Source organism: Lissotriton helveticus, chromosome 12, assembly GCF_964261635.1.
Source record: "Lissotriton helveticus chromosome 12, aLisHel1.1, whole genome shotgun sequence".
Classification (NCBI taxonomy): Eukaryota; Metazoa; Chordata; class Amphibia; order Caudata; family Salamandridae; genus Lissotriton; species Lissotriton helveticus.
In genome coordinates, this window is record NC_136073.1 from 584,719,189 (window position 1) to 584,746,260 (window position 27,072).

The following is a 27,072-nucleotide window of genomic DNA, read 5'->3' on the forward strand; positions in this document are numbered from 1 at the left end:
AATTAATCCGCCTAGAAGTGGGTTTCCTGCGTCAAATAAGTCAATGGTTCCCTCGGGGGAAAGACGAGAATTTTCACGGTTCCGGATTCAAGATTTCTAAATGTTCAACCTTCAGCAGTCAATAGTATGCTTGGACGTCCTGGTGGGACATGATGACCGTTGTCTAGGTAATTAGGCTGTATATAAGTCCTTCTTCTGAATAGAGTGCTCTATCAATCTGTTACAAAACGTGCTCTAGGATCAGCAGGTCTGCAGTCATAAGGCTCACAAGATCGGGATGGGGAGGGTCTTTAGACCTCAAGGTTTAGAGATAAGGGAGCCTCGACGGGATCGAGTTTTCAGGGATTCAGTATCGGGTTACTTCTCCGTCGAGTGCGTAGTCGAGGGAGGACTCTGGTGGAGGTTCACAGGTTGATAGGGAGGAGAGCGTCTCTGGTGAGGTAGACCGTACATGATCCGACACCGGCGGGCATCCAGTCGGGGATCAGGTGCAGGCTGGGTCATGAAGGACAAACAGCAGATCGTCCTGGCTGATCGAGTTGTGGCACGGACCGCGCAGCGGCGTCCTCTATCAACCTGGGAACCTCCACCAAAGCCCTGAGACAACTGGATTGTAGGTACATCCTTAGAATGGGCACAAAAGAGCCAGCAGGGATGAATATTGCCGAGGAGTTGTATACCTTCCTTTAATACAGTGTCCACTTGATGGCTTTAGTGTTGTATGCACAGAAGAGTTTCTCCTGAATGCTGCAATAAGTTAATCTGTGCTCTTTACCAGTATGCCTTTTATAGGTTTTTACTTGTAATCAATTTTTTTGTTCCCAGGGAAGGATTTTAGTACTTTGTTTATCTATTTCTGTTACAGGTTGTCCAGATGGATTACCGAGATATGACAGCAAAGGAGCTAAGATAGCTATTCTTTTATTTGATTTCATTATTTTAGTTACATACATCAAGTGATCGATAAGTACTCATAGTAGCCTGTCACATCAATACTTCAAGGTTATTGAATGACATGCACTGCCCAATGGGGTGCTGTTGATGGCTACTTATGTTATTGACTTTTTTATATTAGTATTATTTTTCCTTGGCGATAGTGTTGTATTATTGAGCACATATTATCCAGCATGGACTACCTCATGATCATGGTTGTAATTCTTTACTATACATAGTCGGGAGTTGACTTTAGGACAAGATGTCCTGGACATGCACTGGTGACTTTGCCCACTTGGGCTGAATTCAGCAGGGATTTAATTATGTATATTCATGGTGCTTTTTGGAGAGTTCCTTTTTTTGCCACGTAATTAGCCAGGACGAGATGTCTTTTCAATATGCATTGGGGACTTGGCCCACTTGGGCTGAAATTTACATGGATTCATTTGAGCATATGCGTGGCTGTACTCAGTGAGTCTTCCTGGCATTACCGGATGTTTTGTGATGCCGCAGATAATTTGCTTGATTGTATTCTATATTATTTAATTTAATTTATTACATTGTACTTTATCCAATTGCTCTGTATAACGCAACATGACTTACAAATATTAACCCATTTAAAAGCAATTGTACCTATTCCCATGCATGTGATAGTAACATGTTCCAAAATGGCAAACAGTTGTTTCTATGAGCTATTGAATGTTTAATTGCCCCTTTCTATGACCATGCTCAACAAAACTTTATTTAACACTTACTTGGGTTACAATGTAACATTGTGAACAAGGCTTTCCAAGCTGAAATGCGTAGACGCTTGTTTACCTTTGCAACCTTTACATTAAATTTGAATTGCGTTTCTACGGAGTGCCGTCTCCTGAGTGACTTTGTTTGGGAGTAACCCTGGGCGTAGTGTGCGTAGTGGGGCTACGCGAAGCTACGCAAAGTGGGTGAGAAACTACGCCCATTTGCACACTTCGCGTAGCCCCACTACACGCCGCATGCCCCCCTCTCCTACATACCTAATTTTAGTAAATGGGCACATAAAAATAAATAAAAGGCACTTACCTTGTCCGCGGCGTCCCGGGGCTCCTTCTGCTCGTTCACGCCGCCATATATTGTTTGCGCCAATTTTTTCAAAGAAGCAAGCTTGAGCCCAAATCCATAGTGCGCGGCAAGTTTTATTCAAACAAAATCGTAAAAACCACCCGACGCGTTTCGGTGCAGCCGCACCTTGGTCACGGGTAAATCAGGTTTGTGAATTCATCCATTTCAAGTTTTCCAGCATAAACATAAACATAAAAGTAGGACTACCCGTCCCAACACTACTGAATGAAAATGTACAATGGCAGGCATCTTTAAATTTCATCCGACTGTGCGAATCTGTACCTCTCAAGAAGGTTATAATTCATGGTAGTAAATACACTTCAAATTTAATAGTTGCTCCACGATTAGATCAAGAAAATGCATCTTTGATATTACAGAACTATGAATACGCTGTAAAATACGGCTTAAAGCATACTCAACATCCGGACCACCTGATTACTCGAACTGGTCCCTTTGTAACTCTTTTGCCCCAGTGGGGAAATGCAATTGGCACATTGCTACAATTCTGCCCCAGTGGGCATAAATGCACCATGCATAAGATACAGCGTTTCCTTATTCAGATACAAAGTTGCTATGTACAATCACTGCAGGCGAAATCATTACCACTTCTGCCCCTATGGGCTACCGTTTCTCATTAATGTAACAAATTAATCATCAGACCACATCTCAATACACAGTTCCAATTGGTACATCTTATTGGGTTGCTGTTGATTTTTCATCCAAGTTGTGATCGGACTATATGTCTCCTACAAAAAACGATAAAAATGTGAAATCACTACAGTGTGAGTGCCAGTTAAAAACTAATGCTTCCAATCAGTTACAGAATCACAATACATTTCATAGACAGAATAGATACACCTAAATTACCTCATCAACCTAGATGGATCGACATTTCCTCATCTTTATTCAGGCCCAGCGGTTGTGCTGTATCATATTTGATTATAAATCTAGATTCCAGTTGTCGCAACTGTCTGATTCTGTCTCCGCCTCTTTCAGAGATCGGAACCCTGTCGAGGGCACAGAATTGTAATAAACTGGCATCTTTGTGATGAAAATCCTTGAAATGTTTAGCAATAGGATAGTTTTTGTCTTCATTTGTAATTGCCCTTGTGTGCTCTAGGACTCGTTTTTTTACCTGGTGTATTGTACTTCCAATGTACACAAGTGTGCAGGGGCAGCGCAGCGCATAAACACAGAAGTCAGACTTACATGTCAGATGTTTCTGTATTATAAATGGTTTCTGGGTGTTAGATAGAAGCAATTCCTTCCTGTTCAAACTATTTTTGCAGGCTTTACACACCCGACATGTAAAGAAACCTTTTATTGCTTTTAAATCAGTTTTTTCTCTTGGAGTATTACTACAAAGCATATCTTTATGCGCTGTGCACTTTCTGAACGTAATCTGAGGATGATTATCAACTAAACTTTTCAGTGTTGGATCTAGATTTAACACTTGCCAGTATTTCTTCAGATTTCTCCTCACTTGCCAAGACTGATCAGAGTAAGCCGTAATTAACCTTAGTGGTTCTTTCTCCTCTCCGATTAGTGGTTGGGGATTTAAAAGATCACTCCTAGCGATGGTCTTTACTTTGGCACAGGCCTGTTCTACCCTTTCCTCAAAACGTTCCCTCATGTTCATAATTTCTCTCTCGAAATCCGTGTCAGTACCGCGGATTTCGAGAGAGAAATGATGAACATGAGGGAACGTTTTCCACAGATTACGTTCAGAAAGTGCACAGTGCTGAAAGATCTGCTTTGTAGTTTCCACAGGAAGAGCGCATTTCAATTTGCCAATTACTTTGCTGTTAATTCATTGTTTCGAAGGCTGTGCAGAAAGGGCCTTTTTGAGGAACTGTTTAAAATGGTGACCCCACTGCTAGAGCATGTGTGTGGTAAACATCTGCATTCATGTACCTCCTTTATGGTAATATGTGGCATTTAAAGGTTTTCATTGGGTTTAGTGGTTGTTCAGACATACTAAATGCAGTGCTAGCTGTACTTTTTGACACAATCAAACTGAAAAATGGTTGTTGCTCTTGTTCTATGGTGAAGGAGCATTGTCACCTGAGAGACAGCTCAGGTATCAGGGACCTGACTTCTGGGTAGCATGAGCGATAACACAGCTAAATTAATGCAATAAATATAACTTATGTGTAACCTGAAGCACACCTCTTCAGCCTAAAGCCTGAACTCTAAGATCAATTTCTCATAGCGCAAACAGATATATAATTTGCGGAATGGAGTGGAATGGTGCCTATGGAGAGGCAGGACAGCATAACAACATCACTTTGGTTATGTTGGTATTACATCACTGAGTCATGGCTTTTCAAACCACTGTAGTTGGGCTGCGAAATACTGGTGACCCCCCTATTCTGCTGTCAAACAAATCCAGGGCATGTCATATATAGCATAACTCTGAGCATAAAAAGTTACCAATACAAATGTGTTGGACTTGGCCCTTTTTGCAGGGTTATCCCCAAACATTTTTCTTCTTCCTCCTATTTTTTCCTGACCTGTTGCTGTTGGCTGTAGGACTCTGGGCACTTTGGCACTGCTAATCAGTGCTAAAGTGCATATGCTTGTATAACCACAAAACCTCAGGAGAGACCTGAGGAAGGGAACTAGAGGCACGGGGTGCTAGGAGAGGCAGCCTCCAAACTATAATATTTACCACAAATGAGCTGCTCCTAGTATGATGACCTAGGTGCTAGAGTGCAATTGTGTTAGTTTGTGAGTTTAGGCATCTCACAAAAAGTGAAAGACTGGTCTCAGACACCACCTGGTGTCATGCTTCATCATTGACCAGTCCTCGCCCTCTAAAAACTTGGTTTGATAGAGGGCGGGCATACACCTGAAGACAGGGATGCACTTCTAAAGCTAAGTGGGAGCCCTTACAAAAATGTGAAGTTAAAATGCCATTACAGATGTCATACTTATTTTAATGTAACTGGCATCTGTATGGTGTTTAAAAACAATGGTCGGTGTGATGGGGATTCTATTGTCCACCCACTGTACTATAAGTGGTCATCATGTTTCTGCCTGCTGGCCCCAAAGGGGTCTGTGGCATTCTTCAGGACCTATACTGCATAAACGGGCTCCGCTCTTACCTTGCTTAGTAGGTGAGGGTTCCACTTGGTGGTGAGAGCAGTTTCACTCGCCACCGTGTATGCGACTAAATTTAATGCCCTAACAAATGGGACCTACTAGCCCCATAGGAGAGTGAGGAGGGGAGACTCCTTTGGTGAAGCATGTAAATGGGGAGAACTCCCGCCTCTACACCTGCATTCGATCTCCTTGCGATGACGGGAGACTCCAAAGGGGTCTCCCCTCCTCACTCTCCTATGGGGTTACTGGTAAGCCCCTAGTAAGGTGCACTGAAGTGTGCCAGGGTCTGTAAATCAAATGCTACTAGTGGACCTGCAGCACTGATTGTGCCACCCACATGAGTAGCCCTGAAAAGGTACATCTGACCTGCCACTGCAGTGTCTGTGCGCAGTTTGTTATCTGCCATGTCAACTTGCCAAGTGCACACACTTGCCAGGCCTCAACTTTCCCCTTTTTTACTTGTAAGGCACACCTATGGTAGGCCCAAGGTCCGCCCCCCCGTGCAGGGTGCAGTGTATGTTAAAGGTAGGACATGTATTGGTGTGTGTGACATGTCCTGATAATGAAATACTGCCAATTTTGTCTTCACTATTGAAAGGCTATCCTTGCCCATAGGATAGAATGGGAGCTTATTTATAACATCTTATAAATATAACGTCCCATTGGGACAAGATAGAGAAATAACGTTTAGGCTCTCTGAACTCAGAATTTAATAACTCAGCTTTTAGTAAAGATGGTTTTTAAATTGTGTGTTTGAAAATGCCACATTTAGAAAGTAGGCATTTTCTTGTTTAACCATTCTGTGTGCATCTGCCTGTTTGTGTACTGACTGACTGGTTTTGTAGTGACAGGGGGTGGGGAGGTGCATTATCTCAGAGAGCCACTGGGGGTTGATGTGTGTCCTGCCTTTCCTGAATGAGTCAGGGCTGGGCTGAATAGATCTGGGCCGCATTCAGAGTAGGGGGAGGAGTTATCACTAGCACCTGAATAAGCCCAGTCTGCATTTAGAGTGGTGGGAGGAGATTTCCCTTGCACATGAATTGGGCCTGTCTGCCTCACACAATGCTGTCTCCACCTCCTGCCGGGCAGCTGCACGAGAGAGGACAGAGCTGGTTTGGGCTGGGCCAGTGGTGTAACACAAGCCCCTGCAGCCCACACGGGTGGGGGGGCCCCTAAGCACAGTATTCTTGTCCGAGAGCTCCTCATAAAATCTGGAGTTGGGCCCACTTCCTGCACCTTGCAGGAGGGCCTCCTCGAATTTCGTTACGCCACAGGGCTGGGCTCAGATATTCTTGCACAAAGAGAGCAAAGACATTTTGGGGTATAAGTATTAGACCTGAAACCCCTGAACTTTAGACTACTTCTGCAATCAAGAGGAACCTTTGCCAAGGAGGGGAGCTGGAGAAACTGAGAAGTACTGTCCCTTTGCTGTGTGTCTGGGGTTGGCCTGCAGTAGAAGTTTCTACCAAGGAAAGGAGAAGGACATTGTAGTGTGCTGTGTCCCCTGCTTAAAGAAGATCTCCAAGGGCTTGAGTAGAGCTTGCCTCCTGTTTTGAAGTCTCAGGAACACAAAGACTTCACCTCCAACTCCCCTGAACTTCCTTGCTGGGATTTCTGACCTGCCAAGAAGTGCCTGTGACTGTGTGGGGCCTTTGGAGGTTGTTCCTGCGGTTGAGAGCTAGAAAAGCAACGCAGGTTCAAGAAAATCAAAGCATTGCTCTTCTTGTGGCAGTTTTTCCGATGCAGTACCACGGTGCGAGAAGAATCTGCACTCATCGCCACACCGCTGCAGAGACTGATGCAGCACCTGTTTCCAATGCAAGAAGCAATGCATCAAGGAGTCGTGGCTGAAGAGACTGACGCGGCGCCGCTTGTTGCTGCCGCATCGATGGCCGCCGCATCCCAGATTTCCACGCATTGTACCTGTGTGGCAAGTTTTCCTGATGCATCACATGCGAATCGGAGTCGCCTCAGAATCGACTAATCACTTTCCCCCTACAGACTGGAACCAACGCATCGCTCCCCTGCGTTTAGCAGAACTGTTGCATCGCATCCGCACGGTCTCAGGAAACGATGTGTCTCTTTGTTTTTCAATGCCTCCCATCGCTGTGGCTGTTTGGCCTTGTGAATTTTGTTGCAACTACAAGTACTTTGGGAGAAATTACGTACCCATAGTTTTCTATGGACCCTGTTGCTTAAATCCTTTTTGAAGTCATTTTCGTAATACTTGTATGTTGGATTTTTGTTGTTTTGGTCTTGTTGAGTTTAGATAAAGATACTTTATTTTTTAAACTGGTGTGGTGTGCATTTGTGGTGTTATCACTGTATTCATGTGTGTTTTGAGTACAAATACTTCACAATTTCCAATTTATAAACCGTATTTCGATTTTGAAAAGAAATCACAAAAGTCATCACAGTACAAACACAGGGACTAAATTGATCAGTAACATTACACTATCTCAACACACTTGATAGTGAGCATATCTCGGGTACACATTGTTAAAACAATAAATAATATAATACAACTATAAAAACATGCCCAAATGGCGGGCCAAAGAGCAGTTCCCTTTAAAAAGAGGATCAATCAAGCGTAAAAAAAATTCATATGCAAAAACATTAAATAGTTATTAAAAAATTGGAGGAAGTTTACCTATTCCTTCCTGCAGACCAGCCGATCACCCACACCCAGCCCAAGAACTTGGCTATCGCAATCACAAGGGGGCCATCCACTACGGTTTTGAATAATCTATATGCCTCACTGTGGTCCCTGATCCCCATAGATAAATACACGGGTTTCAGCCAGCATCTCCTCGGATTATGGTACGCTGGACAAGCAAATAACATGTGGGCCACAGTTTCAACCCTGTCCGGGCAGAAAGGACAATTGCTGCAATTGGCATACAAGGTAGACCACCTAGAGGTGAAATCCTTGGTGGGTAATGTTCCCTCTCTGAATTGGTGGAAAAGTTTTCTATCACGAGTTGAAGTAATCAGATCCCAATACAGTTCATAATTAGGTTCAGATTTAATTTGTAGGAAGGTGCTAGACAGAGTTGGACTGCTGGAAGATGCAAACTGCCGAGAATAGATCAAATGCCAATATGCTGCCTTTAGCTCTGATTTGCTGGGGAAAAGACTACCCTCTGGGGAAGTCCACAACTGATTCAAACCCAACTCACAGAGAACGTTTTAACACTCGTAAACCAATCAATTTTGTTATTCACGTCCATATCTCGAATTTCTAGCACGGCCGATGCGTAATTGGCTAGTTCGGGAGTCACCCAGAGTCTCCTCCAGTATAATACTAATCTATAACGGGAAATATCCCGGATGGAGTGGCACCCCAAATCCATATACAGGGGAATAAGGGGGGTAGATTGGGGCAACCCCATTAATGATCGTAGAAATTTGTTTTGTGCCACCACCAGAGAATCCAGATTCGCATGTGCCCATAACTCTGAGCCATACAAGATTGAGGCACTAATTTTAGAGTTGTAGATGTGCAATACTGGAGCTATGGGTTTGGTGAAGGAGCGACTATGTTCCCTAAGCAACACACCCGAAAGTTGGACATGTCTAGCCGTGAGGCAGTCAATTTGCGGCTTCCAGCTCATCCTTTTATCTAGAGTTATTCCTAAATATGAAAAAATCTCAGTTTGCTCTAAAGCCACCTCCTGCATCCTAACTTCACTGATATGTTTGTTGGAGTTCTGGAGAATCATGAACTTAGTTTTATCAACGTTAACAGCCAATTCATGGTCTACACAAAACTCTTCAAATCTATACAGGTCACGTTGAAGCCCCTGGCGCGCTTTGGAAAGAATAAGAGTATCATCGGCGAACATTAGGAGTGGGATCTTTTTTCCACCTAAGCTGGGGGCATCAGTAGGACAGTTTTCAAAATATTCCAGTACCCCATTAATGTAGATGGAAAATAGGGTGGGTGCGAGAACGCACCCCTGCCTTACCCCCTTTTCAACCAAAACATTTTCAGTGGTATGACCTCGCTTGTCCCACCTAACCTGGGCAAAATTGTCCGAATACAATTTGACAACAAAGGCCAGAATTTCCAGTGGCATACCCAACTTTAAAAGACTCTGCCACAGCTTAGAACGGGGAACTAGGTCAAATGCAGACCTAAGGTTCACGAAAGCTGCATAAATAGACCCTCTCCCCAGAGTAACAGTACGCCAATAAATAAGAATGAACCTTAACACCTGGTCCACGGTACTGATACATCGTCGGAAGCCTGCTTGTAAGTCTGATAGGATATGAGAATCGTCCATCCATACCTGCATTCTACCTAAAACCACTCTTGCCACAACCTTCTGAATGCATTCAATCAGGCTTATAGGCCTATAATTTCCTGGTAGGGAGGGATCCCCCTTCTTGAAAATAGGAAGGATAACTGCACCTGCCCAGGAGCAGGGAATCGCTGCTTCTTCGTCGATGGCATTCATTAAAAGTTGGATGTACGTTGCCCAGGGTGTCAGGTCTTGTACAAAAAGGTCTGCAGGAACGCAGTCGAGACCTGGAGCCCTGCCTTATGGAACCTGGAGAAGGGCTGCTTCTACTTCCTTTTTGGTAATGCTGAGGGGAGGAGAGGGCAATGAAATGAATGATTGAATGAAAGGAATTTTGTACTTGTAAAGCGCATGCACTTATACCCCAACCGGGGTTTCCTGGCGCTGTACGCATATCGCTGTGGAACCCTTCCTGGCTTTTTCCCTGTGAAGGTGAAGCCAGGCATCCCAGCGCTGTTGGGGCCCTCGTGGAGATTAAGCAAGCTATTGCCCAGAGTTGCAGAGTGGGACCCATGATTAGAATAGGCACCGAGGCGAGAATTATCAGGTCCGAGGAAATTAAGCCCAGGCGGGAATTGACCCTGGTCCCGGGCCAGACCTCTGCATCAGGGTCTGCCGCTTTAACCATTGAGCCACACTTCTCCACATCGATGGCACGACAAAGGTGTCCTGGGCTCCCAGTACGTTTGCAAATTGGCCTCTGTAGTGGCAGATCCACTGATCCGGTTCCACATAGTTTACGGGAACTTTACAGGGATTCCCACTCCCCCATTTCACCAGGTGCCAAAATCTCGTCATATCCCTCCCTGAGCAAGCCTCGAGGAGTTCAGCCCAATGAGCCTCGTCCCAGTCTTGTTTTGCTTTGGATTTTGCTACCTTATAAGCCTGCCTCTTTTCTCTAATAGAGGCCTGTTCCTTACTCCTAATTGCAGCTGCCAGGGATTTGTAGGCTGACCGACAATTAGAATTATACCATGATGCTGCCTTGGTAGTGGATGAAACTAGTCCTTTTTTGTTATTTGGGATAAAAAAATAACTTTTCAGTGGGTTAAAAAGATGCTTGTGGATCTAGGTTACTCAATCCCCAGCTACCCCCAATTCAGTCTCTGTCTGGAGGGTGACAATGGTGTTTGCTACTAAATTGCTCATGACTAGAAGCTTCTCGCGATCCAGTGCGACCTTACACCTTTTAAGGCGTCTGGCATCATTGGTTAAATGGCCTTCTACAGAATCTGGGCAATTTTACGTTCCTTCTCCACAATTGGGGCCAATAGCCCGCATGGAAACTAGGAGTGGGTTGTGGTCACTCTCAGGCCGGGCTTCCAGCATCATCTCTAACAATTCTGGCCACAGTTCCTTGTTTATAATAAAATAGTCTATACGACTAGAACGATGACCATTGCTAAATGTTGGCATCCCTAATTTGTCAGACTTTGTGCGGCCATTTGCTGCTCTTAACCCATGTTCCAGGCAGAAAGCTTTTAGTTGGAGTGCTGCTCTGATCCACTTTTTTATTGGTGGAAGTTCCAGTGGTGGAATTGACCACTGTTCATTCTCCTCAAAACTGAAATTCATGTCCTCACAATCATGAGGTTCATAAGTGCAGTTGAAATCCCCTGCAATTATAATGTTACTATTGTCTCTATGATGCGTTAAAAAAATCTAAAAGATCTATTGTATCAGACGCCTTCCCGCCTTGCTGACCCCTAGAGTAAACATTAATGAGTACAATATCCGGGGAGTTTCCATGTGATAGTTTAACAATGAGAATATCCCGAGAGTCAATGACAATATCCTTTAATTTGTAATAATGGAGCTGTCTGACCCAAATTAACAAGCCCCCCTTTGGTCTACCCCTTTCACCCTGTACCGCTGGTTTAGAAAAATTAATATAACCCCAGCAGAATACCTGGTCCACTGCCCAGGTTTCTTGAAGGAATATAATATCTTGTTCCTCAATGTATGATATCCATTCAGTAGTAGCGAGTTTGCTTACAAGCCCTGCTATATTCCATGAAGCTATTTTAAGTACTGCACAGGACTCCATCGGTGCATTAGTTAGTGGGCCTGTCTCAGAATTTGGCATTGGAGTGGGTAAAACGTAATCAGTGGTGATACAAGGAAAAACCTCATCATTAATGCAAACCCCCGGTATTACCGGAGTACCCAGACTTCTTGCGTGTAGTACTAGGTTACCCCCACTCATGTATGAAGCACTCGACTGCCCCTACCTTCCTGAACCCAACTTTGGGAGGCTTTGCTTGACGGGGTCACAAATACTTTACACATTGCCTTTGTGATAGGCCTGTCTGCTCGTGCCAAGCTACCAACAAGGTGAGCACTGGTTATCTAAAGTGTGTATCTCCCTTACCCAGACTAGAAGCAAGGGTCCCTTTTTGGACAAAGATACCTACCTCTGCCAACTAGAGACCCCCATTTCTAACAAAAAACACTTGACCTCTTTTTGCACAATAAGGTCCAGTGTTCCAATAACAACTGTGTGCATCATCCTTATTCCTGTAATTATTAGAGATATTTAGGAACAACCATTACTGAGAATGTGGTCATTCTCCCAGAGAGCGCACTGAAGGAATTTGGAACAAATTATGCATTTTATAAAGCACATTACCCATCCAAGATTTAATAGTGGCAGTATTTGAAGTAGGAACTAAAATGATTAGCTATGTTTCACCCTCAAACAATAGTAAGGTTGTTAATACATGCTCTCCCTTGTTCAAACGTGAGGTATGGGACTATGCTTGAATCTTCCCTCACATCTAGGAACTGCATTCCCCCTTTTTCCACACTATACTTGAAGCAGTATCATTTTGTTGCACTTGTAGCATGAGTAGCTAAAATCTGTTTAGTCTTTTTAAAATATATGTACAAGTTACTTACCTTCGGTAACGATGTACCTGGTAGAGACGATTCTAGCCGCAGATTCTTTAACGTAGAATTATCCCCAGGCATGAGACTGGATCTGGAAATCTTTTCTTTTCCCACCATCTCTGCGTGCCAGGGGGCGGTTCCGCGTGTCTCCGACCTGATGTCGTCCGCGGGCATGATATCAGCGAGGTCACATAAGCCCCACTCCGGCGGGCTGACATCAGTTTTCTTCGGAGAACTTTTCCACACCACAACGCGGAACCATCACAGACAAAAACTGTGAGAATATGGGAACAGTTTGCGAAACAGCAGATAAACAGAACGGAAAGAAGCAAATGGAGAGGAACAACCCATTCGGAAAAGTGCCAGCCACTGAGGTACCATAAGTCATAGAAGGGAAGAGCAGTCACAGCCACTGCAAAGCAACCCTGCAACAAATACAACATTTTCCCTGGAGACAGGAAAAGCATATGAAAAACTGTGCAGCAAACGGAGAAGCCTGCAACTACTGTCCATCAACAGTGAAGACAGAAGAGTAACGACAATTTACCCCAAGACAACACCACGAGGGAAAGTCGCGTCCCCTGAAAGGAGCCAAGGCGGAGGCCCAGCCAAAGACCTCAACTCAGAGGACTGCACATGAGTCAGAAACTCCAAACAAGGAAAAAAAGGAAGGGGAACTATGAGAAGGCCCCACACTGGAAGCACCAGAGTGTAGGGACGCCGGAGCACCCATCAACCTATCAGTCACATACCAGAAGGGAGGGATGGATGCAACCCCATCAAACAAGCATCCTGCCAGGGAGGAGTAAAAGAGGCACTGGCAGAAGACCAAGCACCCAGAGGCAGGCGAGGGGGGAAGAGCAAGCAAAGGGCTCTCGCAGAACGGGGAGGAAGGGTGGGTCAGAAAGGAATCTGCAGCTAGAATCGTCTCTACCAGATACATCTTTACCAAAGGTAAGTAACTTGTACATCTGATAGAGACTACTAGCCGCAGATTTACTTAACGTAGAATAGATACCCTAGCCATACCCACGGGGAAGGAGGGTCTGCGAGAAGATCCCACCAGCCTGGACATAACAGAGGGTCACATAGTGGACGAGTCCGACCGTCAGGTGTAGTGTAGTTCCTATCATCCCAATAGGCTCTGCGCATTGGAATAATACCTACAGCAGTAAAGGCCTAGGCCAGACGTTAACTAGGTCTACTACTGTCGATACTAGACTTAAAGTTTTGGGTTTTGCCAGCTAGCTCAGAGTTCACTAGAAACTTTCTCGAATGTTCAGGAAGGACTTAACTTCCCTGATTAGACAAGAAGGGATTTAGTTTCTGACAACCATAGAACATGACAACTTTGCTCTCCCCTAATCAAGAGTATATCTCGAGAGTCGTGTGAACAAAAGGCAATTTATTTTACTCAGTCAGTACGTGCATTCTTAGTCTCATCAGATTGTAGAGAAAAGGAAGAGACGGGCGTGTTCAATAAAAAGGTGTTATTTATTGATCAGTCTCTTTTCTCATACAAGAGAAATGGATCGATATTATTGCAATACTTATAGCTAAGTAAAGTGCATACATTAAAAGCAATAGTATAAAATAATACTGTAAAAACATTGATATGGTTTCTAAGCCATAAGATGTTTTAAAATGAATAAAATATATTACATACACATATACATTTGACTAAACGTACTCAACTGGTGTTTCTAAATACGCCTACCCCGTGTACCTGACCTAAGCCTAATACGTGGGCGGGAATAGAAAGTTACAGTTTAAGTTAAGTTTGTTTTTGCCAAGTAAATAACTAAAGAATTCTCTGTGAGGGGTTATTCAGTTCTGTACCTGGAATCTAGGTTGAATGAGGGATGGTATCTCTCTCTCTGGTCTCGATATTCCAGACTGCCTGCGAGGGCTACCCGGAAGCGCCGGTGCTGGATCTCTCGGCAGGAGAAATCAGCGCGTCTCGTTCTCAGCGCGTCAGGAAGGCGGGGCTGTGCCAGCGGGGTCTGCTCTGCTCTGGGCTTCGGCAAGTATGGCTGCTCCGTCTCGTCACCACCGCGTGTGTTTGCATAGGGCAATATCGGTAATATTTATACCTTTAAGGTGCCGAGATTGACGTAAGGATGGACATAGATACGTCAATAAGGATGTCATACGACTTGCTCGTTAGCACATTCTTTTGCTGAAGTTCTCGGTGAAATCAAAACAATGGCCGCAGGGTTTTGCCCAGGTTGTCATAGGTTTGATTTGTTATGAGAACTCCGTATGCCTTATCAGGGGCTGGAGGAATATCGCTTGTCTAATTAGATCGCAAGCGTTATGACCTAATCAGATAACACGTTCCTGTGCCGTAGTGTGACTGCGTCAGATAACGGTATCTGCATCATGGGGGTTTTCTGCCTCATGGGCTGACTGTTAGTTAACTTGTTGGTTTGTTTAACCAGAATAGGGTCAGGAATAGGGGGATCGATTCAGAACCTATAGGAATACATCACACCCACTCCACGCTAACTATGGTCATATTTACTAATCTATGCATAGTAAAACATAGTACAACATACTATAGAGTATTGTGTATACCTTACCACCCCAAAATACATAAATGCATTTTGAAATTTTCAAATATACTGAAAAGTTGCAATCATATGTATTGTATGCACTCAAGCTGTATAATAATGCTAAGGTAATCACGCATTTGTATACATTATTGCTTATTTGGTATACGAGAATATACACATGAAATGGCTCTTAATACAGAAAAAAGTTCGAGACCATTCCATCACAGAATAAAATATTTAAAATATTTATGAACATACCAGCGGGCAGCTAATGTCCATAAGCTATGTCTATAAGCTATCTAAAATTTAAAAACCTTAGTTCTTTAAGAATAGTTCTTACTTTAAGCAGAAGATAGTGTCCCGAAAAATATGAAAAAATATTTTGGGGCTGCTGAAAAATTGCTGTCCGTGAACTGGAGGGAAAATTGTTCATGTGACTTTATTTTTAAAGTTGAAGGCCGAATTCAGGGAACGCCGTGTGCGAGCTTGTTCAAAAGTCTCTATTTCTGCTCTGGTGAGAACATCATATCATTTAGGCTTTCGAAAAAACTGTCAACAGCTTCCTGGGAAAGTTCCACTAACTCGGAAATAGGTGTAATCATGCATTCGTGCGCATGATTGTTTCCATTGACATTCTGATTCGCATTGCTGACAGAAGGTCGTACCTGATCGATGCTGCTTTCATCTTGAACTTCACTACCCATCAATCGTAGTGGTGAAGCTTCCACGAATGCCGTCATCAGGATTGGTAGCCTTTGAGGGCAGCACAAAGCATGAACCTTGATCGGGCTCAACAATGTTTCTGCATCCATTGGCGCATCCGATTGTAGCGTCAGACAGGTGTCTAACACGCATTCTTCTCCGCATAGCAGACACCTTAATACAGGTAAAACACATCTTTGCCACATTGGTCGAAATGATAGAAACCAAGTCATGTTCAGGTCTCTAAGCCGGGAGAGTCCCAGGATTTTTGATATCCGGTCCCGGTATCCAATGGCTAGGATTGTTTCTTCCCTTGTCGCAAGAGTTTTGTCTGTGACATGGGTTGCCATACCGAAAAATAAGGACCAAGAATAGGATTCCTGCAATTAGTCCCAAGATCAGGGGAAGTCCGCCAAAAATCGAATGGACGAAATCTGGAAAAATACCCAGTATGGCTTTGAATGGTGTTAATGCCATCGAAAATACTGTCTTAAATACCTTTGAGACCCCATTGGTATCAGAAATATTTAAGATTTCGTTTAGTATTTCTGCGAAATGTATGGGGGAATTAGTTGATAACAATGAATGTATCTCTGCAGTCGTCCTTGCGACTTGTAGACCATACGTTTCTTTTGATGACGTGAGCCTTGTAGGCGTCTGAAGAAGCACTGTTTTCATTCTGCTTAAAGTATCTATTCGAATAGAAGTAATTTTCAAATTGGGCCATGCCCTTGCCTCCCTGTCTGGAAAGGAGCTGGGGAACAATGAGCGTCCACAGCACTTGACCTTCGCAGTCGTAGTTACTAGATAAGGAGTCCCGGGCATAAGACTACAACATCTGCGGTCTACAATTAGAATGTAACTCCCATTATAGAGTCTTTGAAAGAATGGTTCTATTTCTGTTGCAGGTGCGCCTTGCTGGTGACATGAAAGGTTGTATGAATTCCCTTCACAGGCTCCATGCAAACTAATTCCGTTACACAGAAGCGTGCCGCTTAGTGACATCGCACAATTATTGCCACTAAGAAACACTTTCTGTCCTTTATTACTGACACATGCATGTGAATAGGGCAGGTTCCATGATGTTTTAATGTACCCCTTTCCCAATTTCTCGTACATGCCAGCCTGTATATATTTTTGGCAGTATTGAAACCTGAAGGTTGAGATTGGAATATTTATTATCCCATGTATTATCCATTCACTGACAGGTCGTTCTGACATTGTCACTGGTAATCTTTCGAGTTTTTCAATGCTCAAGATTGTATAATCGCAAAAAACAACAAGTGATGGACTGAATGTGGATCAATGTCACACACTCCCCCAGTCAAAAGATCTGGGCCCAAATCCATCGTTTTTTTTGCACTCCACTCCACCAAGATTGTATAATCAGCACCCTTTTGTGCCATACTGATTTGTCTATCAGTAAGGTTAAAGATTTGGAATAGTGACGTTGTGTTGATTAAACGCCAAGGCACATAGCCTGAACGCAGATTTTGTAACGTCCAGCCAAGCTGTACAATAGAGCGCAATTGTGACTGACCGTGTTGTAATAACAGTAAGTCTTGCGACAATATGTCGATTGCTGAAGACACAATGCTGTCCAAAGAAAAAATTCTGGAGGACAGAGTCATTAACCCATTGTCCACTACAGAAAGTGATTTTTCCAAATTAATACGGTCAATTTCCCGTATTTTCTCTGCTGTTTCAATTTTAGTAACCTTCCAGGCCTCATTGTATGCTGCATATACAGAGGCTGCTATGAAACGTTTTTGACGCTGTTTGCGCGGTCCCATAATGAAATCACGCAAGTCAGCACCATCAGTAAGTAAAGTTAGGTGTTGTTTAATTTCTGCCAGTGTGGAAGTTTGTAGCCATTGAAGGCATAATTTGCCCACACTGTAGGTGGTTATTATCCCTGGGTGATGTCTTTGGGGATATCTAGGGTCTGGCCTGGTCATTTTGAACCCCTGTGTTTTGTTCAGGAATCTATCTTGACAGTTATTTGTATCTGTGGGCCAGATCAACCACTGTTTCCAATCAGGATGTGTTCTGTTTTGGTTTAATACATAATTTACGTCTATCTCTTCATCTGTAGAGCTATTGCTGAACATTGTTGGCTTTGGAATAGACGGTTTATTTAAGTCTTTGATTTTGGCTAGGCCAAGACAGGTGGATTGTTGAACAGTGTCATTTAAAAATATCATTTGTTCTGGGATCATGCAGGCTCTAAACATAGATTCTATACCCTGTACTTGCCATTCTTTTGTACCCCAAACACTTTTCAATTCAACATTCTTGTCCCAATAATCAAAACCAAAAGTATTCATTTTTTCAAAGAATGAGTCTGAATATATCAATTTTGTGTTGGTTATCATGGTCTTTGTCCCTGTCTTGTTTGACAATTTAAAATAGAATGCTTCCGCATTACTTGTGTTAAAACCTGAAAAGTATGAATATTTGTCATAGAAGGTCCTTGAGCTTCCTTTTGGAGGGGTTGCACAATGTTCCCATTGATTATAATTTAAAACATTTCTAGGTTGTGCAGATCTATGTAAAAAATGGTTACCATAGTGGTTATAACAGTACATACTATCATAATTTGTAGAACCCTGCAAATAATCATGTTTGGTAAATTTAGCAGACATTACTAAGTCAGACATCATATTATTAATGCTTTCGAAGTCCCAATCATCAGCAAATGAGCTTGGTTTTGCAAAGTCACTCAATGAGATCTTAATTTGGTGTGGATATTTCAGGATTTCGACCGGACCATAAATTTCATAGTCAGTGTTGTCCCAGGCTACCCCACCAGGTATCGGATTGGCTGTGAAGTTGACTGAAGAAAGTTCTCTTTTCTCGATGTGTGAAGATGTGTGTGGTTTGAGGATCAAGTTGATTTTCTGACTTGCTGTGTCCATTTTTGCATATTTTCCCTCAATGAAGCGTCCCAAAGTTAGTATCATGATGAGCCAAAGTATGAGGATAAATGCACCAAAACCCACCCAAAATTCAATCCATGGAGAAATCAGATATGTTTCTTTCAATTGTTTCAAAAGTTCTTTAGCTTTATCTTTAAAGGTTTTTGATGATGGCTGTGTCTTTAATTCACTGAACCCTTCAGAGGAATCATCGAAGTTTATGAAGTAGCCGGATGCAGTTCTGTCAATTGTTCCAATTGGTTCAGGATTTCTGTTTCTTGCATTTTCACTTGGTACTTCATTATAGATTGGTGTGTCTCTGCTAAATGTTTTTATTTGGGTTTTCAGAGGTCTGAGTTCTATTGCATTGTTGCATAGTCCTTGTTGTTTTTCTGTAGGCGTTTCGAATGTGATGAGCCTCTTCGTTAGGACCTCTGTACTGGTAGCAAACCTTGGTGTTCTGCTACTTATTGGGAGTCCACTTGGCCTACTGTTTGTTATCGGCCACATGTTGTGGTTTTACCAGGTCGATGGATACAACTCGGTTCTCCTTTTTTCCAGCAAGTGGCGGTAGTACAACTGATCTTGTCCCGTTGACAGACAAGACAGGAACTGCTTTTCTGTAAGAAGGCCCAAATTCCTTCTTTACCGCGATCTTTTCCCTGACTAGATCCCCGACTTTTGGAATCCAGACAGGTCTTGCTGGGACAGGTGGTGGTTCTTCAGTGGTTGTTGGCTGTTGTTTCAATTTTATGTTGCTCAGGTCTTTTCTTGTTTTGTTTAAGTCCTGCAAAATAGCCAAACGGTCTTTGATATCAAAGCTTTTTTCTTTCACCACTGAAGTCTGACTATCAATGTCAGAGATCAACATCCTAGTTCCAAATAATAATTCGTACGCACTGAATCCCTTCAGAGAATTTCTTGGCAAGTTATTTAGACTACGTTGGACACTTATTAGATGTTTGACCCACCCAGCTCCCGAACCTAATATCCTTTCCGTTATAGATTGCTTTATGCCTTGGTTTTTTCTTTACACCATCCCGTATCCCTCAGGAAGGAAGTGAGAAGATTCCCGCTGTGCTATGCTCATTTGGCCATGTTTCCCATCAGGCTGGAGGGCTAGAGTGAAAACAATGGTCAAACGTAGCATGCTCTTAGCGTATATGCCATTTAGACTCGCAAATCTTTGTATAACAGTCCAGACGTCAGCCGAGTGCTGGTGATCTACATTATAAGTGTAAACTAGCCTGTATATGTTAATCGCAAGCCTTCTTTTTTACTCTTGATCTTTTCTGGAGTAAACCGACGAGGTATTAAACTGTTTCTCTCCCCACTGCGATCTCTGTTGCAGTTTGGGCAGTTTCTTACAAACATGGTGTGACGCAGGCTCATGCCTGGCCACCAGTACCGTGATTGTAATTCTTCCAGAGAATTTTTTAGTGTTAGGTGTCTGAGACCCTCGCCCATATGTGCGTCTGCGATTAACAAGTTTCTCCTGTCCATGTTTGGAATCACCCTATCCCCCACTCCAGGGATTCGAGCAAAAGGGACGGAGTTTGCATAGATTATGTATGTATAATTGAGTGGATAGTTGATCGGTAACGCTGAGCAGTCGCCTTTTGATGACGTTTTCACTGCCAGTACTGTTTCACCGTCAATGTATTTTAATGCACGCTTTTTTCGAACTACGGGAGCCGATTTAGTGGCTGCCGCTGTGGCTGTCTCAGCCAATGAATTCCCTGCAACGTGAACGCCATCACGCTGATGACTCAGTGAGTGTGTCACATGAGTCTTTGGTAGCTCTTTTTGTAAAAGAGCTATTTGTTCCCAAAGCATTTTCTGCTTTATTGTTGCATCTGTGTCATCTTTGTAACCGTTTTGAATCCATGTCTGCAAATCCTTGTTATATGATTTGACGCAGTAATAGGAATCTGACACTATAAGTGTCGGGAATTCGCGATCCGCATTATCTAGCGCCATTTTCAATGCTAGTATTTCAGTTTGTTGTTCTGAATTAGTTTCTACTGAGTGTGTTTTTGTTAATAGAGGTTTTAGTTTACCTCCGCGCCACACTTCTTTTGTAATCCCACATGTGGGGTTGTATGCCTGTTCTCCCCAAACGGGGGGTTGAGCATGTCCGTCTGTATAAATTACACAGGCGTAATGTCGTAAAGGCAGAATGTCGATTGGCAGAGGGAATGTTCTTTCATATTCTAGATTTTTTAATTCTTCTAGTTCTTGGAGTATGGCACAATATTCTAGAAAATTGTCAGCCAGGCTATACTTGATAATTCATATCCTAAGAACAGGACTGTCAGATGGGCAATTCTGGATTTTTTAAAGTTGAATTTGTAACCCTCTGCTGCGAACCCAAGTATTATGGTGTTCACTCTTTTCAAGTGAGTCTCCAAGTCATCATCTGTTAAGTATATGTCATCGACATAAGATAATGCTTCATCATCATATAGTTGTAGTAATTCTGTTACTCTCGCTGAGAATACCCCCGGGCTGTTCTTGTACCCCTGGGCTAACCGACAGAATTGTTTTTGGGTGCCTTTTATTGAGAATGCAGTTAAATATCTGCTCTCTGGTGCTATGTTTTGACAAAAGAATCCATTAGAGATGTCTAATGTTGTTTTGTATTTTTTGCGCACTATGTTATTCATTAGTGCAGCACTATGTGAGTTTTGCACTGCAGAGGTTTTGCAACATGTGTTAAGGTGTCGGTAATCCAAAACTAGACGGTATGAATTGTCTGGTTTGGAGACCGGAAACAATGGGTTGTTCATTTGTGAGGTGCAAGTTTCAATCACCCCCTGGTATTCTAGCTGATCTAGTATTTCATTTACCTGTTTTTTAGCTTCTTGCTTAATTGGGTACTGCCTTTGTGCAGTTGGTTGTGATTTTAACTGGATTTTGTGAGGAGGGGAGTCCTCATCCCATCCCACGTGATTTTTATATAAAGCAGGAGCTAGAGCCACTGCCCACTTTCTAGCAAGTGTGTATTTTTTATGAATAGGAATTTGATTTGAGAAGGCAGGCATAATTATTTCTTCGCCATGAGGGCACTCCCTGACAAACTCTGGTGGCCAGTCTTTTTCAGCTAGAAGGATATCATAGCCCTTGGAGAGATTATCCCAAAATAGTCCCCTTATTTTTCTAGTCTTATCCCCCTCTATACGCAATGTTATTTCGTATATTTTGTGAGGTTTGCTAACTCTGCTGTCCGCAGTTTCCACTTGAAGATATTCATTCGTGTCCACTGTCTCCAGATGATTCATAAGGACTTTGCGAGCTATGCTCACTTCTGCTGCGCTGTCTAACATTGTCTGAGCCCATTCTCCGTTTTTCAGTTGTGTCCTCAGTATTCTCGGCATTGTTAACTATTTTAATGCTGGCTACCTTCTTTTTTGGAAATTGTAATTTCTTTTTTAGCTGAGCAGGTTCCTTGTCTTTGGACTTGGCGTGCTCTTCTCTTTGTTCTGATCGTCCTCTTCTTTCCGATTTCTGCGAGGAAGTCTGAAAAGATTGAGAGGGACGTGTATCAATGTCTTGATATCTATCAGGCTTTTTTATATTATCCCTATTCCTAAGGTTATATCTTTTCCCAGAGGGGTCACTCGGAGGTGACCTGTGTCTTTGGTTCGGAGATTTTTCTCTTCGCCTAGGAGACCTTCCTCTGGACTGGAATTTCTTTTCTTTAGGATTGGATTGTTTGTTTCCATCCCAGTTCTTTTTTGGTGATGTAGAATTATTATTAAAAAATATTTTTTCAGGACTTTCACTTAGTTGCGGTTTTACTGGTATTCCACCTAAACTATCTCTACCTAGTTCCTCATAGGATTTTTCTATGATTCTGGCAATTTCAGCTGGTTGGTCTGCTATATCTGTCTCTTTTAACCTCTGGCGGATCGCCACGTTTGCTGCTTCACCTTTTATGTTGGCTAATAATATAGCCGAGACCTGCTTGAAGTCTTTCAGTAATTTCATACCAAGAGTTAAAGCGGGTTCTGGACCATATTCATCTTGAATTTGTTTTAGCACATCTGGTATTACCGAAATGGATGGAACACCGTGCGTTTTTGTGTAGATGGAAGCAAAGACTGTACCCCAAGTGTCACAGTCCTCAATGTGTGGTGCGATTCCCATTGGAAGACAGATAGTCAGAATCCTGTGCTTTTCTAGCGGGGTAGTGTCTGGAAACACCGCCTCTATTTGGGTTATTTTCTGCGCTAGCCAGAATGGTATTTGTTCCCGTTTAGCCGGTACTTTACCTAGGCAGGACTGGATGTTCTGTGGTGTAATTTTATTTGTGTTCCCCTGGTGAGGGGTCAGCTGTGGGAGTTTAATCGCTGGCTGAATTGTTGAAGTCCGCATCACATACTGGACTAATTGTCTATGTATTTTTATTAATTGTTTTAGCTGTGTTAGCAAGTTAGCTGCAGACATCCCGTCGATGTCTGGATGTGGTGTGTATCCAGCTAGGACCGGCCACGTTGCTCCTGGTCTACCTAAAGGACCGAGCCTGGTGATGTGATTATTATGTTTTAGGGCGCCATCAAATAAGAGCAAATGCTCTTGAAATTTGAGTGGTACTTCCACCTCCTCGAAAGGAGTGTAATTTTCAGGAGGTTCCTCTATTTTGTAATAGTGGAAGTACTTTGTTACAGGATTTGCTGCTGGAAAATTTATCCATGAATAGTATACCTCTGTCTGCCGATATTCGTGTGCCTCAATTACGAATATGACTGTACCACCTCTAGGTGTCAGTCCATTTTCTATAAGTTTTATGGTTATAGATTTCCTTTTGATGACCGGGATGAGTATTATATCTGGGTCTGCGTCTTGCATGGTAGCATCAGCTGCTGCGAGTTCAGTTGCTAATCTTACTGCCTCTCTTTCTTCATCACTGTCTACCATTTTACTGACAGGATGGTTATTTTTTTGTTTGTTTGCAGATCAGGTTTCTTATGGAAACAAAGATTAGATGCACAATATTTTGGAACAGTGTATCCTTCAACGTTGACTTATACCAAGAACCATACATAGGAGTTCCCTCCTGCGAGGTCTGGCGGATATAACCTTTCACCCACTCCAGACGTCTTTGGAGTATTATGGGAAAAGGGGTCTGAGTGAGAAAGCACGACTGAGTTACTCTAAATGTCTTACGTTAGTTTTATCGCCCTTTCCAAACGCGTTGGGCGCCATGTAGTGTAGTTCCTATCATCCCAATAGGCTCTGCGCATTGGAATAATACCTACAGCAGTAAAGGCCTAGGCCAGACGTTAACTAGGTCTACTACTGTCGATACTAGACTTAAAGTTTTGGGTTTTGCCAGCTAGCTCAGAGTTCACTAGAAACTTTCTCGAATGTTCAGGAAGGACTTAACTTCCCTGATTAGACAAGAAGGGATTTAGTTTCTGACAACCATAGAACATGACAACTTTGCTCTCCCCTAATCAAGAGTATATCTCGAGAGTCGTGTGAACAAAAGGCAATTTATTTTACTCAGTCAGTACGTGCATTCTTAGTCTCATCAGATTGTAGAGAAAAGGAAGAGACGGGCGTGTTCAATAAAAAGGTGTTATTTATTGATCAGTCTCTTTTCTCATACAAGAGAAATGGATCGATATTATTGCAATACTTATAGCTAAGTAAAGTGCATTCATTAAAAGCAATAGTATAAAATAATACTGTAAAAACATTGATATGGTTTCTAAGCCATAAGATGTTTTAAAATGAATAAAATATATTACATACACATATACATTTGACTAAACGTACTCAACTGGTGTTTCTAAATACGCCTACCCCGTGTACCTGACCTAAGCCTAATACGTGGGCGGGAATAGAAAGTTACAGTTTAAGTTAAGTTTGTTTTTGCCAAGTAAATAACTAAAGAATTCTCTGTGAGGGGTTATTCAGTTCTGTACCTGGAATCTAGGTTGAATGAGGGATGGTATCTCTCTCTCTGGTCTCGATATTCCAGGCTGCCTGCGAGGGCTACCCGGAAGCGCCGGTGCTGGATCTCTCGGCAGGAGAAATCAGCGCGTCTCGTTCTCAGCGCGTCAGGAAGGCGGGGCTGTGCCAGCGGGGTCTGCTCTGCTCTGGGCTTCGGCAAGTATGGCTGCTCCGTCTCGTCACCACCGCGTGTGTTTGCATAGGGCAATATCGGTAAAATTTATACCTTTAAGGTGCCGAGATTGACGTAAGGATGGACATAGATACGTCAATAAGGATGTCATACGACTTGCTCGTTAGCACATTCTTTTGCTGAAGTTCTCGGTGAAATCAAAACAATGGCCGCAGGGTTTTGCCCAGGTTGTCATAGGTTTGATTTGTTATGAGAACTCCGTATGCCTTATCAGGGGCTGGAGGAATATCGCTTGTCTAATTAGATCGCAAGCGTTATGACCTAATCAGATAACACGTTCCTGTGCCGTAGTGTGACTGCGTCAGATAACGGTATCTGCATCATGGGGGTTTTCTGCCTCATGGGCTGACTGTTAGTTAACTTGTTGGTTTGTTTAACCAGAATAGGGTCAGGAATAGGGGGATCGATTCAGAACCTATAGGAATACATCACACAGGAGGAGGAGCCCTGTCCCCCCAGGCAAGGGGAAACCCCTATAGTCAGAACACCTACGATCCCAAGGTGGATGCAGAAAGAAGAAGAAGCCTGTGCACACTCCGCAGAGGAAGAAGGGCAAGGCAGGGGGAGGCCGCAGCACCCCACACACACATCAGGCAACAAAAACCTCCGTCTAGTGCCAAGGCCCGGAAGAGGAAGAAGATCAACCTAGAGACCCCAAGGAGATGAGGCAGAAGGCAGGCAAGTCCCCCCCAACCACCAAGAAGTCAATTGCACCTGTAACGTACTTAAACGCCAGGGAGAACAGAGGCCCGAATGAGAACACAACTTCCAAGCACAGAACAAGCTATATAACAGCTATCGCTACCCCACCTGGGGTATGTTGTCCCAAGACATGGGAACCCTCTTAGGAAGAAACTTCCGCAGCAGCCAAGAGCAAAAGACAGAAGTCCTTATCTCAGGTCCAATCTGGTGCAGATAATCCAAGCAAAAAGACACAGCAAAAAGGGCCGGCCAGCAGCCAACAGAGCCACAGTCGGAATAAAAGAGGACTCGTAGGCACATGAATCACACAAAGCACACAACTGGGATGACCCGCCCCAACGCCCAAGAACCAGATCAACCTACAGATCACTGAGGGGGAGGAGAAGGAGGAGGAGGAGGAGACTGAAGCCCCGCCAAGAACCTCTGGATGGCCGAGTCTGCCGGCGTGTGGAACAAGAGAGTGCCATCAAAGGGAAGATCCACCAGCCGTTCCCGAACATTTTCCGGGAACACACTGTCCCGGAGCCAAGCATGGCAGCAAAGGGCAACCGAAGATGCCATGGCACGACCAAGCACCTCCGAGATGTCCAGAGTGGAGCGAAGAATAAACGCCACCAGCTCCCGGTCATCTAACGCGTGGTGCCGCAAGTTAACACCAGCACCCTCCAGAGAAGCTGCAAATCCAAGGGACTCTGCCGAGTCCCACAAGCATGAGGTGGCCCTCTCCTACACACATAAGGTGCTAAGGGCCCGCAGAGGCGGTCGAGGCGAACATATTGCGCCCCCAAGAATCCAGCCAATGGGCCATCCTTGATGGTGGAGACAATAGCGATGGCAGAGAGGGAAAGGCGGTCCGCAAAAGGGGCCCACTGGCAGAGGGGTGGAGGGAAAGGCACACTGGGTCACGTGGTCCTGGAAGGTACCGGTGCAGAAGGTGTTGGGGCACCGGAACCCCTGTGGCGGGGCACCCCCCACCTCCCAGTAGAAGAACAGAAAATGAAGCAGCGGCTCCCTCCCACCAGAGCCCTGGTGAAGAACCTCCAAAAAATGATCCGCTGGGAAATGAACAGCCGGATCACCCATGCGCAGAATTCCCACAGCCGTGGAAGCAACGCGAGCGAAGGCGGCACCCGTGGGGAAAGCAGCTTCACTGTCGGCGACGGCTGCAAGCTATGGCGGCCATCCCCATGGCCAATCAGAGTGGGGTAAGGCCAGGTCCAGAAGGGAGAAAGAGGCACCGAGGAATGGGGGACCTGTGGTTCCTCTAGCGAAAACCGTGGCCGCAGTGAAAGTGAGGAGCCTACCTTGGATGACGCCGGGGAAAAAGCCACGACACGGCGGCCCGTCTCGGGCGAGGACAACACCAGCAAGCACCCAACCTCCGGGGAAGAGGGGAAGTCCGAAGACGAATCCACGACCTGACGCCTGTCCGGTGCTGTGGAATTCGCAACCAGGAGCAGGGCGCCGTCATCGTCCAGCGTCACCTGAGACGCTGGACAGGCCTCCACCACATCACACAGCGCCGGAGACCGAGGCGGGGCCAGAGCCGAGGCGGCTAAGGGACGACCCCGGAACGGCGCCGGCTCAACCTCCAACGAGGAAGCCGCCTGCATGGAGGGATGAGGAGAACCCGGGGGGGGGGGTGGGAAGGAACCCCCCACCAGCCTCGACCCATTAGTGGGCGAGGGGGGCCCGCCGACCCCCATGGT

General features: G+C 44.2%; 1 protein-coding gene across 2 annotated transcripts in view; it reads right to left on the minus strand.

Annotated features, from left to right (window-relative positions):
* Positions 1-2,090: 2,090 nt before the first annotated feature.
* The window catches only part of LOC144799862 (uncharacterized), a 285,271-nt gene continuing 260,289 nt past the window's right edge, over positions 2,091-27,072 (minus strand). For both annotated transcript variants that reach the window (XM_078671450.1, XM_078671451.1), the window contains one exon: positions 2,091-2,780. In XM_078671450.1, the coding sequence (XP_078527576.1) occupies positions 2,682-2,780 (99 nt within the window). In that variant the 3' untranslated portion in view covers positions 2,091-2,681. The remainder of the gene's footprint in view (positions 2,781-27,072) is intronic.